Genomic DNA, 15,000 nt, shown 5'->3' on the forward strand with positions numbered 1-15,000 from the left:
CTGAGTGCTCATGTGAAGATGAGGGATTTTACACAACCATTTAAGGCACCAGGCACATGATTATATTTTTGGTCCACATCTGAATGTATTTTTTGCAGATCACAGGCGGATCCAATGCTTATGGGGCCACAAAAAATGCAGCCAGCACATGGATGTCATCCGTCTGTCCGCATCCATGCAGCCGTATGTAACCCTGCAAAAAATACAATAGAACATATCCTGTTCTTCTCCGATTTGTGGATAAGAATAGTAATTTTTACAATATGGCGGGACATACGGAACGGGAAAATGCCTGATGCACATGGCTGGTATCCATGTTTTGTGGACCGCAAAACACATTCGATCGTGTACATGAAGCCTAATGGTCAGAAAACTGAAGCTACACATTTGGAGCACCTTAAATCTTGAATCATTAGGAAATTCATACAGCTGTATAGGAACACCACTTATTTCCAGCTATATACCTGGGTCTGTTCTTCTGTCCGTCTCCAGGAGCTCAGGAGGACATATTGCTCTGATGACATTAGAGCGGGTGGAGGGTTTCCTGGGTGACAAATGCAAACCCTCTGAAAATGGCCTGATGTTTAGATGGTAAAGGTCCATTCTTGGCCGCTGCTGCCTCCATTCTGTCCAGGTAGAATTGCCTGGCACAGTGTTGAGGTGTAGATGGCTAAAAGCAAATAAATAGATGAAAATGAGGATATGATCATCACAAGCGGTCACAGACCTGATATGAAGCTTCTGGTGGTAGTATTTTCACATATAATATGATCACCTTATGTACTCATCCTCCACCATAATAAGATATAGTCTTTCTGGAGGAGTATAAAGCATCTTACATGCCATCTTACTCATTCAACAACTATCGATGTGGGCGTGGTTAATCGGTTTGGGGGCGTGGTGAGTGAGGTCCGGCTTTCTGAGGTGAAGCCAGTAGCCACCCTATATCAGGCCCCTGACATTGAGAATCCTATACAGTATATAACGTGTATGTAGAGCAGGGAAGAGCTTCTCTTCATTTACTTACTACAGGGATGTGTGGTGGGGCCATCCGAAGGGCTTCCACAGAGACCCAGTCAATATGCTGGAAGAAATGATGGCCTCGGATGTTCCCGTGGACTCCTAAGCGCTTGGCAGGATCTCTCCGGAGGAGCTGAAAATGAGGAATGTAATTATAACTTAGTGACTATAACGACTAATGAACACAATGACCAATCAGACTCCAGATCTTACATTTGCAGAGGCTAGCTGGGAAATGAAATCTGCAATCTGATTGGCTTCTTACATTTTCAGAGGCTAGCTGGGAAATGAAATCTGCAATCTGATTGGCTTCTTACATTTGCAGAGGCTAGCTGGGAAATGAAATCTGCAATCTGATTGGCTTCCCTGGGCGACTTCTCACTTGTCTTCTCTTGTAGTAGTTTTGATAAATTTTGCCTAATGTTTATTCTGTCTGAATGCTGGACTCAGGCTGTAGTGTCAGCAATGGGAGATTTTAGAAATCTGTGGCTTCTTGTTACATAAACTCAGAGGGGTGGACTAAGTGTGTAGACATGTCCTCAGTACATTAACTACACGTACCAGGCTCTTACTTTAAAGGGAAACTCTCATTCCAATTATCCATTAAGTCAGTAATTCCCAAAAATGTTACCATGGGAGAATAGAAATGATATTTTCCTGCTGCTCCTATGTAACCTGGCTCCAGGGCAGTCCTTGGAGCTCTTGGCAGACATTTGTGCTATTGCTGAGTCTGTGCTGGAGAAGTTGTGGCTCCAGCATCCTACTCGGCATCCTCTCTGGTGGAGACCAGTGTTGTCACCTTGTATACTACAGAAGTGCTGGTTGTGTATTGCTATCCTGAGGGGCGACCCCTCCTGAACACTACAGTGGTGAGTATTAGTGAAGGAGATCATGGTGCACTATGGGGCATTGTAGGGGGAGATGTCTCCTATCACAGGTTGTCATGTAACATTGTATACAGTACAGTAGTGTCATGTAGGAACATACTGACCTTTTTAATGATGTCTTTAGCGCCGGAGCGTGCAGGATGGTAAGTGCACTCACTGGTGATAATTTCATTTAAGATGACACCAAATGAATACCAGTCCACTCCGACGCCATACTCCTCCTCAGCCAGCATCTGCCAGAAAGGAGAGAAGAGTGACTACACGGCTTATACTATAAACCCGCACTGTAGGTGCTCAGGCTGTGGCCATTGCTGGCATAGCGTAGTATTGGGTCACACAAGGTGTTTAGCTGAATGAGGACAAGATGTTCTGCCTCCATTCAGCTGCAGATAAACTGTAACCACAAAGTCATCTGCTGCTGTAGGGGCACCTCATACACTCTGTAGAAAAAAGCATGAAAATAACTATTTGCAATAATACAGAAGCATTGCTGTTAAGAGAACACCATTAAAAACAAAAAAAACATCTCAACGCCAGAATTGCTGTTTTGTTTTTTGTCACAGGGGCATGGTCAGCCACCCATGAATAATTTATCTTTATCTATGACAGTTTTCTGGTACATTTGAAGCCAGAAATGTACGGACGCTCGGAGATGTCGTAAATTTTTGGTAAGGCACATGGACTGCAGGAGCAACACCGGAGATATCAAGACCGGCGCAGAAAGTGCGAGTCTTGATAACTCTTCCCCTGTGTCTGTAAAAAGGAATGAGTTAAGATGAGGCATTCATCAATACATAATGATCTGAAAATGAATAATTAATAATAATAATAATTACCATTATTAAATGGATTTCTGGGTTCAGAATATTCATTATCTTTCTTCAGAATAGGCCATCAGTATCAGATCAGTTGGGGTCTGACTCTCGACATCCCCACCAATCAGCTGTATGAAGGGCCGGGCGCTACCTGCAGGTTATTACAGCCTTGTCCCATTCACGTCAATGAGAAGAAGCTACAGTAGCCGGCATCAAGTAGATGGCGTGCAGTAATCAATGAGGTAGAGCTCAGACCATCAATGAGGACCCTTCAAACAGGTAATAGGTGGAGGTGCCAAGAGTCGGACCTCCACCAATGTGATATTAATGGCTGAAGCTGAGAATATGCGACCGATATTCCAAACCTGGAAAACCCCTTTAATACAAATGGAATGGTGGAAATGAGGAAACCCCCTTTTTCTCACCTCAGGAGCCACATAGCCCTTTGTCCCAGCATATTCGGTGGCTGTGCGGTCTCCAAGCATGTTGTCAAGTGCGAGACCGAAATCCGTGATCTTAATATGGCCCGTCTCAGCCACCAGGATGTTCTCGGGCTTGAGGTCTCTGTGGATGATTCCCTTCGAATGGAGAAATTGGATGCCACACACGAGCTCAGCGGCATAGAATCTGTCAGAAAAGTAACAAAATGAATATAATGCGAGGATAACACAGAAGACTGTTAGACATTCTTACCAATCAGTAAAATAAGAGGCAAAATATATATCTTATCACTGTCAACTGAGGAGGCAATTTCTTATTGCCAGGGCTGCATGGTGGCTTAACATCCCTCACCCCATTAATCAGCTCAGCTATTGGAGGAAACCAGTTCTAGTCACATTCTAGGACAGGTTGCTTGTGACCATTGACCATTCCCAGTAGAACCCCTTTAATACCTGGGAATGTGACTAAGGCTTCTTCACGTCACACGGGGGAGATCTGTTCTCCTGTATGTCTTTTAATATCAGATGGAGGATCAGAGCCCAAGGAAGAGGGGAAACATTCCCTAACATTTCTTCAATCCTTCTTTGGTAGAGAAGAAACGTGGGAGCAGATCTCATCAGTGTGATGTACATGAGGCAGGACGCTGTGTCTAACATTTCATGGCATCTTCTCACCGTTTAGCTGAGGTTTTGTATCCAGCCTTACCTTGCACTGGGGATGTCAAGCCGCCCCTTCACCCTCAGGAATTGATCAAGGTCCCCGCAGCTCATGTATTCCAGCCCAAGTAGAACAAGCATCTGTGACATAGAAGACGGCATTATTGAACCATCAGATCACATTTACACATTTACTGTACAGAATATAGCAGTGGCTTCTGTAATCCTTGAAGGGATATTCCAGTTTCATTAAGTAATGGTTATTCTTTGTATATAGTGAAAGATTATACAGTTTTATAATCTTTCTGTATCAGATTGTCAGTTATGATCTCTGCTTGCAGTTATTGAATAGGAACCTTCAATGGTTTCCTGTAGCTGCTATAAATCTGTCCTGGTCCTGTGATGGAGACATGGTGGACAACCCTTAGGTCCCATTCGCATGACCACATCCTTTTTTCCAGACCGCAAACTGCGGATTTGCGAAAAACGGACACCGATCCTCAAAAGATAGCACACATCCCCTCTTTAGCCGCATCTTGCAGATCGCGGAGCGTATGAGTACACACCCGGAAGCAGAGAGCACACAGCCATTGTATGTGTTTTAATGGAGTTTTAAATAAAGCATTGGTCATGTATGCAAACTACCTCTTCAGAGACCCCTGTTCTTCTTATAACTGGGGGTCCCTGCAGTTCTACCAGACCCATTCGCTCTGACATGGATAGTCATTCTGTCAGGTCTTACAGTGAAGGGTCTTGGGTTCTCCAGCGACTGCTGCTGGCCCCTTTTATACTGATTGGGTTATGAGTGGAGACATTTGATAAAAGTGAGGTTGTCAGTAGTGTACCTTGGTCTGAAATGCAAAGGCCGCGTGGACAAGGAAGGGGCTCCCAGATGCCAGCTGTAACACTCGGTGCTCCACCAACACATCCGCCTCATCACAGTCGGCAAGCATGGATCTCTTGCTGATGATCTTCACAGCATACTTCTGATGGTTAGAAGTGTCCTCAGCCAAGACGACCTTTCCATAACTTCCCAGCCCGAGCACATGATGGAATAATAATCTCCCCCTGATGTTCTCGGAGATTGTGCTTCTAGAGCAGGTTGGCCGAACACCACTGTCCTCAACTGGGGGGGAAATAATAGAAAAACAGGATAAGACATTTAAAGGGATATTCCTATCTGAGGCATTAAAGGGTTTCTACCACCAGAAATACTGTTATGTAGCTGACTGATATAGCGATGCGCTAATGTCAGCACTACATAACAGTGTGTTTCTAACATTAGTCCCTGCAGCCGTTTTTGTTAAAAAAGCACTTTTATAGATATGCTAATGAGCCTCTAGGTGCTATGTGGGCGTCATTAGCACCTAGAGGACTCTGTCCACTAACCATTTCAGCCGCCCATCGCGTCCCTCCAGCCCGCCCCGCTCCTGTTGATTGACGTGAAACTTCTCAGTATCTCGTACCAATTCCCGCGCCTGCGCCGTGCGCTTCTGTATTCGGCGCAGGCGCAGTGATTGAATGCCGCGCTCCTGGTGCCGGCTTCCTCATTGTAACGTAGTTGGTGCAGGCGCAGTGAGGAAGCCGGCGCCGGGAGAATACAGAAGCACAGGCGCGGGAATTGGTAACAAAAACGGCTGCAGGGACTAATGTTAGAAACACACTGTTATGTAGTGCTGACATTAGCGCATCGCTATATCAGTCAGCTACATAACAGTATTTCTGGTGGTAGAAACCCTTTAATACCACATCGATTGTCTTGGCCCTTTCTGTTACTCTCATAGACCATTGTTGACAACTGTAATGAATCAGCATTGCCAAACACAGAGCTGGGCTATCTCCAGCAGTTCCATAGACTTGGAATGGTGATAGGTGGGGGACTATATTATTCTATTTAACCACTTAAGGACCACAGGTTTATACCCCCCTAGTGACCAGGCCCTTTTTTACAAATCGGCACTTCACAACTTTAACGGTTTATTGCTCGGTCATGCAACTTGGCACCCAATTTAATTTTACCTCCTTTTCTTCTCACAAATACAGCTTTCTTTTGGTGGTATTTGATTGCTGCTGAGATTTTTCGTTTTTCTGATATTAATCAAAATAGACCGCAATTTTCTCAAAAAAGTGTATTTTTAACTTTTTCTGGTAAAATTGTTCAAATATAATTGCATTTCTATACAAATTTGTGTCAGAATTTATTGTGCTACATGTCTTTGATAAAAAAAAATCCAATAAGTGTTTATTTATTGGTTTGCGCAAAAGTTATAGCGTTTACAAACTATGGTACAAAAATGTGAATTTCCGCATTTTGAAGCAGCTCTGACTTTCTGAGCACCTGTCATGTTTCTTGAGGTACTAGAATGCCAGGATAGTATAAATACCCCCCAAATGACCCCATTTTCGAAAGAAGACACCCCAAAGTATTCGCGGAGGGGCATGGTGAGTTCATGTAGGATTTAATTTTTTTTCACAAGTTAGCGGAAAATGACACTTTCTGAGGAAAAAATAAATAAAATAAAGTTTCCATTTCTGCTAACTTCTGGTAAAAAAAAAAAAAATCTCCCACGGACTCATTATGCCCCCCAGTGAATACCTTCGGGGGTCTACATTCCGAAATGGGGTCGGAATACCTTGTAGGGTGTGTTTACTGTTCTGGCATTTTGGGCGGGGCTAAATAGTGAGCAACCCTGTAAAGCCTAAAGGTACTCGTTGGACTTTCGGCCCCTTTATGCACCTAGGCTGCAAAAAAGTGTCACACATGTGGTATCGCCGTACTTAGAAGAAGTAGGGCAATGTGTTTTGGGGTGTATTTTTACATATACAGGGAGTGCAGAATTATTAGGCAAGTTGTATTTTTGAGGATTAATTTTATTATTGAACAACAACCATGTTCTCAATGAACCCAAAAAACTCATTAATATCAAAGCTGAATATTTTTGGAAGTAGTCTTTAGTTTGTTTTTAGTTTTAGCTATTTTAGGGGGATATCTGTGTGTGCAGGTGACTATTACTGTGCATAATTATTAGGCAACTTAACAAAAAAACAAATATATACCCATTTCAATTATTTATTTTTACCAGTGAAACCAATATAACATCTCAACATTCACAAATATACATTTCTGACATTCAAAAACAAAACAAAAACAAATCAGTGACCAATATAGCCACCTTTCTTTGCAAGGACACTCAAAAGCCTGCCATCCATGGATTCTGTCAGTGTTTTTATCTGTTCACCATCAACATTGCGTGCAGCAGCAACCACAGCCTCCCAGACACTGTTCAGAGAGGTGTACTGTTTTCCCTCCTTGTAAATCTCACATTTGATGATGGACCACAGATTCTCAATGGGGTTCAGATCAGGTGAACAAGGAGGCCATGTCATTAGATTTTCTTCTTTTATACCCTTTCTTGCCAGCCACGCTGTGGAGTACTTGGACGCGTGTGATGGAGCACTGTACCACTGCTTGAAGAAGGTGTCTTCCAGAAACTGGCAGTAGGATTGGGAGTTGAGCTTGACTCCATCCTCAACCCGAAAAGGCCCCACAAGCTCATCTTTGATGATACCAGCCCAAACCAGTACTCCACCTCCACCTTGCTGGCGTCTGAGTCGGACTGGAGCTCTCTGCCCTTTACCAATCCAGCCACGGGCCATCCATCTGGCCCATCAAGACTCACTCTCATTTCATCAGTCCATAAAACCTTAGAAAAATCAGTCTTGAGATATTTCTTGGCCCAGTCTTGACGTTTCAGCTTGTGTGTCTTGTTCAGTGGTGGTCGTCTTTCAGCCTTTCTTACCTTGGCCATGTCTCTGAGTATTGCACACCTTGTGCTTTTGGGCACTCCAGTTATGTTGCAGCTCTGAAATATGGCCAAACTGGTGGCAAGTGGCATCTTGGCAGCTGCACGCTTGACTTTTCTCAGTTCATGGGCAGTTATTTTGCGCCTTGGCTTTTCCACACGCTTCTTGCGACCCTGTTGACTATTTTGAATGAAACGCTTGATTGTTCGATGATCACGCTTCAGAAGCTTTGCAATTTTAAGAGTGCTGCATCCCTCTGCAAGATATCTCACTATTTTTGACTTTTCTGAGCCTGTCAAGTCCTTCTTTTGACCCATTTTGCCAAAGGAAAGGAAGTTGCCTAATAATTATGCACACCTAATATAGGGTGTTGATGTCATTAGACCACACCCCTTCTCATTACAGAGATGCACATCACCTAATATGCTTAATTGGTAGTAGGCTTTCGAGCCTATACAGCTTGGAGTAAGACAACATGCATAAAGAGGATGATGTGGTCAAAATACTCATTTGCCTAATAATTCTGCACGCAGTGTACCCATGCTGGGTGAGAGAAATATCTCTGTAAATTGACAACTATTTCTCACGCACAGTATGGGTATATGTAAAAATACACCCCAAAACACATTGCCCTACTTCTTTTGAGTACGGCGATACCACATGTGTGACACTTTTTTGCAGCCTAGGTGCTCAAAGGGGCCCAAATTCCAATGAGTACCTTTAGGATTTCACAGGGCATTTTTACGTATTTGGATTCCAAACTACTTCTCACGCTTTAGGGCCCCTAAAATGCCAGCGCAGTATAAATACCCCACAAGTGACCCCATTTTGGAAAGAAGACACCCCAAGGTATTCCGTGAGGGGCATGGCGAGTTCATAGAAGTTTATTTTTTTTTTTCCTTACAAAGTCTCATATTCCACTAACTTGTGACAACAAATAAAATTTTACATGAACTCGCCATGCCCCTCACGGAATACCTTGGGGTGTCTTCTTTCCAAAATGGGGTCACTTGTGGGGTATTTATACTGCCCTGGCATTTTAGGGGCCCTAAAGCGTGAGAAGAAGTCTGGAATCCAAATGTCTAAAAATGCCCTCCTAAAAGGTACTCATTGGAATTCGGGCCCCTTTGCGCACCTAAGCTGCAAAAAAGTGTCACACATGTGGTTTCGCCGTACTCAGAAGAAGTAGGGCAATGTGTTTTGGGGTGTCTTTTCACACATACCCATCCTGTGTGTGAGAAATATCTCTGTAAATGACAACTTTTTTTCAATTTTTTTATACAAAGTTGTCAATTTACAGAGATATTTCTCTCACCCAGCATGGGTATATGTAAAAATACACCCCAAAACACATTGCCCTACTTCTCCTGAGTACGGCGATACCACATGTGTGACACTTTTTTGCAGCCAAGATGCGCAAAGGGGCCCAAATTCCAATGAGTACCTTTAGGATTTCACAGGGCAGTTTTACACATTTGGATTCCATGAGGGGGTATGGTGAGTTCATGTAAGATTTTATTTTTTGGCACAAGTTAGTGGAATATGAGACTTTGTAAGAAAAAACAAAAAAAAAAATCAATTTTCGCTAACTTGTGGCAAAAAAAAAATCTATGAACTCGCCATGCCCCTCAAAAGTGATCTTTATAGAGCCGCAGCGATTTTACGGTGTTTTTGCAGTGATCAGAAAAAAAAATATTTCTGTCACTGCGGTGGGGCGGACTGAACGCAAGTGTGCGCACAAGATCAGGCCTGATCGGGCGAACACTGCGTTTTTTGTAGAGCCTAAGGTGACCCTAATGTACTGATATAGATCTGATTGCGATCAGTCTTGATCACTTACAGATACTATATAGTACTAGTGCTGATTAGCGACAGTGATGACGCTAATCAGCGACTAAGGTGCGGTGGGCTGGGCGCTAACTACCTAACAAGTAGCTAACTTACTGGCGGTGATAATGGACCCTTAGGCCACATTCATACGTCCGCAATTCTGTTCCGCATTTTGCGGAACGGTTTTGCAGACCCATTCATTTCTATGGAGACAGACTTTGTCCCGCTCGGATCCGGAATTGCGGATCTGCACTTCCGGGTCTGCACTTCCGTTCTGCAAAAATATAGAACATGTCCTATTCTTGTCCGCAATTGCGGACAAGAAAAGGTATATTCTATATAGTTCTGGCAATGTGCGGATCCACAAAATGCGGAAAGCACATTGCCGGTGTCCGTGTTTTGCGGATCCGTGGATCCGCAAAACACATACGGACATCTGAATGGAGCCTTACAGGGGGGTGATCAATGACAGGGGGGTGATCAGGGAGTTTATATGGGGTGATCAGGGGTTAATAAGGGGTTAATAAGTGACAGGGGGGGTGTAGTGTGGTGATTGGTGCTACTTACAGAGCTGCCTGTGTCCTCTGGTGGTCGATCCAAGCAAAAGGGACCACCAGAGGACCAGGTAGCAGGTATATCAGACGCTGTTAACAAAACAGCGTCTAATATACCTTTCTGATGCGATTATTTTAACATCTACAGCCTGCCAGCGAATGATCATCGCTGGCAGGCTGTAGTATGACCTCCGAGCAGCGCGCGCGTTCACATGAAATCTCGGGTCTCACGAGATGACGCCAATAGGCGTCATTGAGACCTGAGAGAGCCGCCGCACTGACGCCTTTCGGCATTAGTGTGACGGCAAGAGGTTAATAGCATCTAGCACCCATAGATAAATACAGACTCCGACCAGACTCCAAAATAAATACAGAAAACAGACCCCCCTAAATAAATACAGACCCCAGTCCAAGTACCTTAACCCCCTAAAGGGGTTGTCTCACTTCAGTACAGTAAGTTGCATTTACCATGTAGAGAAAGTTAATACAAGACCCTTACTAATGTATTGTGATTGTCCATATTGCTTCCTTTGCTGGCTTGATTAATTTTTCCATCAAATTATACACTGCTCATATCCAGGGGTTACAGCCACCCTGCATTCCAGTATAGGTGGCCATGCTTGCACACTATAGGAAAAAGTGCCGGCCTATGCGCACTCCTGCAGTCCCAGCCACCAGAAAGGCCAGCACTTTTTTTCTATAGTGTACAAGCATGGCCACCTCTGCTGGATTGCGGAGTGGTCATAACCTCTGGATACGAGCAGTTATATTGAATAAACAAAAATTTCTTTGCATCAAGATTTTCTGACAGCCACAACTTTTTTATATTTTAGAGCTGTATGAGAGCTTGTATTTTACAAAATTAACTATAGTTTCTATTGCTACATTTTGTGGGTACATACAAATTTTTTGTCACTTTTTGTTAATTTTTTTGGGGGTGGCACAAGATGACCCAAAATGGTGAATTGGCTGTTTTTATTTTTTCTTGTTAAGACAATCACCTCTTTTGAAAAATATCTTGATATTTTAATACCAACCCCTTTAACCCTTCCTGACATGTGACATACATATTTCGCAGTGGAGTGTATAGGGCAGACGCCATACACAGTGTGTGTCAAATGTTTAATAAAAGGTTTCAAAACATTAAAAAAATATGAACAATGAATTTTTTTTCACATTTATCATATGAAAATGCAAACAATACCATATATTCATAACTGGTATCACCATGTCTGTAAACTTCCAACCTATTAAAATATCCCATACAGTGAACACTTAAAAAAAATACACAATGTAAGATTTGCTGCTTTTTGGTCACTTCACCTCCCAAACGATGGAATAAAAAGTGGTCAAAAAGTTGTATGTTTGGTACCAATAAAAATTAAAGGTCTGTTGAATAAATACAAAAGTTCTGGGTTTTAGAATATTTTATTTTGCACATGTAGTAAACACATATATTTAGTATCACCATGACTGTAATGACCGGCCAGATACAGATAACATCATTTTTACAGTGATCCCCATAAAAACAAAAACTTTGTAAACTTGCAGACCAGACCCCTGAATACGAATCCTGGAGTTCATACTCGCCCCATAATATATATAGACCTCAAACCACCTAAATAAATAGAGTTTTCAAAGCTGCTGCAGAACAGCATTACACAGCTCAGATGCTGCAGACCTCCTCCCAGTCCATTACTGGGGGCTCTTTCCCACTTACATATTAAGGTCAGTATTGGGGTCAGTATTTGTGATTCTAAACCCAGAGTGGAACCTACACAGAGAGGAAGGATCATGGAAAACTCTGCATTTCTTATGTATTTTCTGTTCCTGGGTTTGAATTACAAAAATCCTCATGTGAAAGTGGCCTAAAGAAAGAAGTTCTGCAGCAGCTACAGGGTGTATCACAAGGAGTAATGCACTTCCTAGAATACATTATTAAAAATATTAGAAGTCACCTTGGAGGTCAGTGAGGTGTAAACATGGGCTTGGCATGTGGCCTTGTACATTTCTATGGCCTTGGAGCTCCTGACCACTTCTAATCATTTCCATTAGGGGCACATTGCTCCATGTATCAGGATCACTCCTGTGCATGCAGGGTTGTTACAGTGTGTACTGTACACACTATGGGCTGCTGTTTATGACAGCCTGTATTCTGTCCATGCACAGGCTCTGCTGACAACTCATACAGGATACTATTGGGGGGATTAGAAATAATTGCTATAATAACATGAAATGCTTAAGATTGGACTGTGTATGACCTAATTCACACTTTACTGCCCCAGCCCTGTATCTAAATACCCTGACCAAGACAGAATGGCTTGTTGTCACTTCCATGGAACTGAGCACCCAGTATACATGGCGGCTAGTACCCCTCCCCCACCCCTAATAATCCCCCAGCTGTAAATGTGGAAGCCCCTTCCTTCTGCTTGTCTCAGGTCTCAGCGCTACAGATCAGATTAATGTAAAGTTATAACAAAGTGTCCAGGATGTATAACTTGTGTATTCCTGTATATGTGCATCTACCTGAGACTCTCTGGTCCTCCTGCCGGTCTTCTGTCTTCACGGTGTCGTCCTCCTTGATCAGGGACTTCTTTGCTCCTTTTGAAGAGATAAGGATGAGCTTTCTCTTCTTGGCACATTTGGGCTCTTTAGTCACATCTTCTTTCACTTGAATGAGCTGATCCTTAGGAGACGTCTTCTTGGAGGAGCTGGATGGTCTTCTCTTCTTCCTCTTCTTGCTCCTCTTGGGTGTCTCCTTCTCTTCATCCGCTGAGGTCAGGATGGTCCGTCTCTTCTTCCCTCCTTTCCTCCCGATGCGAGTCTCCTCTTCTTTCTCCATCACCTTCTGCTCATCAGCCGATGAGTCAGAAATTCCTCTTCTTTTCTTCGCTCCTCTCTTCCTCACAACAATCTCCTCTTCCTTCGAATCCATTGTAGCGCTTTCCATCAGGTCAGCAGATACTGGTATGTCCTCCGTCGCCAGTCAACTCTAACTGCCACTTCCAACTGCCACCTACCATTCAGATGCGGGCACCACAGTTGCCCTGGTTACACGGTTGTGATGTGAGCAGGAACTGACCAATAGCGTTCAGCCATTTCTGCCATCTTTTTTTTTTATTTTTTATAATACTTATTGAAAATACATTTCTTCTATGAATGTAATGGATTTAAGTTTCCATTTTTCTTTGATTTTTAGGGAACTCATTGGAAACTTATCAAATGAAATGTGCTGCAAAGGTGGAGCAATAATCTGCATTATAAAGATGGCCATAAACTACATGTGCCATATTTATGAAATAATCTGTCTCTAGGATAAATCTCTGTATTGTCCTGTTCTTCTGTTATTCCTCCTGGAAATCTATGAACAAATTAACCCTTTCAAGACCAAGCCATTTTTGACCTAATTTTGCAAATCTGACATGTCACTTTATGTGTTATTAACTTTGGATTCTTTTCTCGTGATACATTGTACTTCATGATAGTCATAAATTTGAGTCAATATATTTCACCTTTATTTATGAAAAAATCCCAAATTTACCCAAAAATTTGAAAAATTTGCAATTTTCAACATTTCTATTTCTCTGCTTTTAAAACAGGAAGCGATACCTCCTAAAATATTTATTACTTAACATTCCCCATATGTCTACTTTATGTTGGAATCATTTTGGAAATGTCATTTTTAATTTTTTAGGACGTTAGAAGGATTATAATTTTAGAAGCAATTCTTAAAATTTTTAAGAAAATTTCCAAAACCCACTTTTTAACCCCTTCAGGACCGGGCTCATTTTCACCTTAAGGACCAGGCCATTTTTTGGAAATCTGACCAGTGTCACTTTAAGTGCTAATAACTTTAAAACGCTTTGACTTATCCAGGCCATTCTGAGATTGTTTTTTCGTCACATATTGTACTTCATGACACTGGTAAAATAAAGTCAAAAAAATTATTTTTTTTGCACAAAAAAATACCTAATTTACCAAAAATTTGGAAAAATTTGCAAATTTAAAAGTTTCAGTTTCTCTACTTCTGTAATACATAGTAATACCCCAAAAAATTGTGATGACTTTACATTCCCCATATGTTTACTTCATGCTTGAATTATTTTGGGAATGATATTTTATTTTTTGGGGATGTTATAAGGCTTAGAAGTTTAGAAGCAAATCTTGAAATTTTTCCGAAATTTACAAAAACTCAATTTTTAGGGACCAGTTCAGGTCTGAAGTCACTTTGCGAGGCTTACATAATAGAAACCACCCAAAAATGACCCCATCTAAGAAACTACACCCCTCAAGGTATTCAAAACTGATTTTGCATACATTGTTAACCCTTTAGGTGTTGCACAAGAGTTATTGGCAAACGGGGAGGAAATTTGAGAATTTCATTTTTTTTGTCTAATTTTTCCTTTTAACCCATTTTTTCCACTAACAAAGCAAGGGTTAACAGCCAAACAAGACTGTATCTTTATTGCCCTGACTCTGCCGTTTACAGAAACACCCAATATGTGGCCGTAAACTACTGTACGGCCACACAGCGGGGCGTAGAGTGAAAGGTGCGCCGTTTGGTTTTTGGAGGGCTAATTTTGCTGGACTGTTCTTTTTTACACCATGTCCCATTTGAAGCCCCCCTGATGCACCTCTAGAGTAGAAACTCCATAAAAGTGACCCCATCTAAAAAAACTACACCCCTCAAGGTATTCAAAACTGATTTTACAAAAGTTGTTAACCCTTTAGGTGTTTCACAAGAGTTAATGGAAAATAGAGATTCAATTTCAAAATTTCACTTTTTCGGCAGATTTTCTATTTTAATATTTTTTTTCCAGTAACAAAGCAAGGGTTAACAGCCAAACAAAACTCTTTATTTATGGCCCTGATTCTGTAGTTTACAGAAACACCCCATATGTGGTCGTAAACTTCTGTACGGGCACACGGCAGGGCGCAGAAGGAAAGGAACACCATATGGTTTCTGGAAGGCAGATTTTGCTGGATTGTTTTT

General features: G+C 42.1%; 1 protein-coding gene across 1 annotated transcript; it reads right to left on the minus strand.

Annotated features, from left to right (window-relative positions):
- Positions 1–523: 523 nt before the first annotated feature.
- Positions 524–3,885, minus strand: LOC120996407 (protein kinase C delta type-like). The gene is made up of 5 exons (XM_040426332.1): positions 3,869–3,885; positions 3,148–3,349; positions 2,012–2,140; positions 1,028–1,153; positions 524–670 (listed from the first exon to the last, which is right to left on the minus strand). Exons 2-5 carry the CDS (start codon positions 3,205–3,207, stop codon positions 524–526), a joined length of 462 nt encoding a protein of 153 aa, XP_040282266.1. The 5' UTR covers positions 3,208–3,349; positions 3,869–3,885.
- Positions 3,886–15,000: the final 11,115 nt, after the last annotated feature.

Source organism: Bufo bufo, chromosome 1 (assembly GCF_905171765.1).
Source record: "Bufo bufo chromosome 1, aBufBuf1.1, whole genome shotgun sequence".
In the NCBI taxonomy this organism is placed as follows: Eukaryota; Metazoa; Chordata; class Amphibia; order Anura; family Bufonidae; genus Bufo; species Bufo bufo.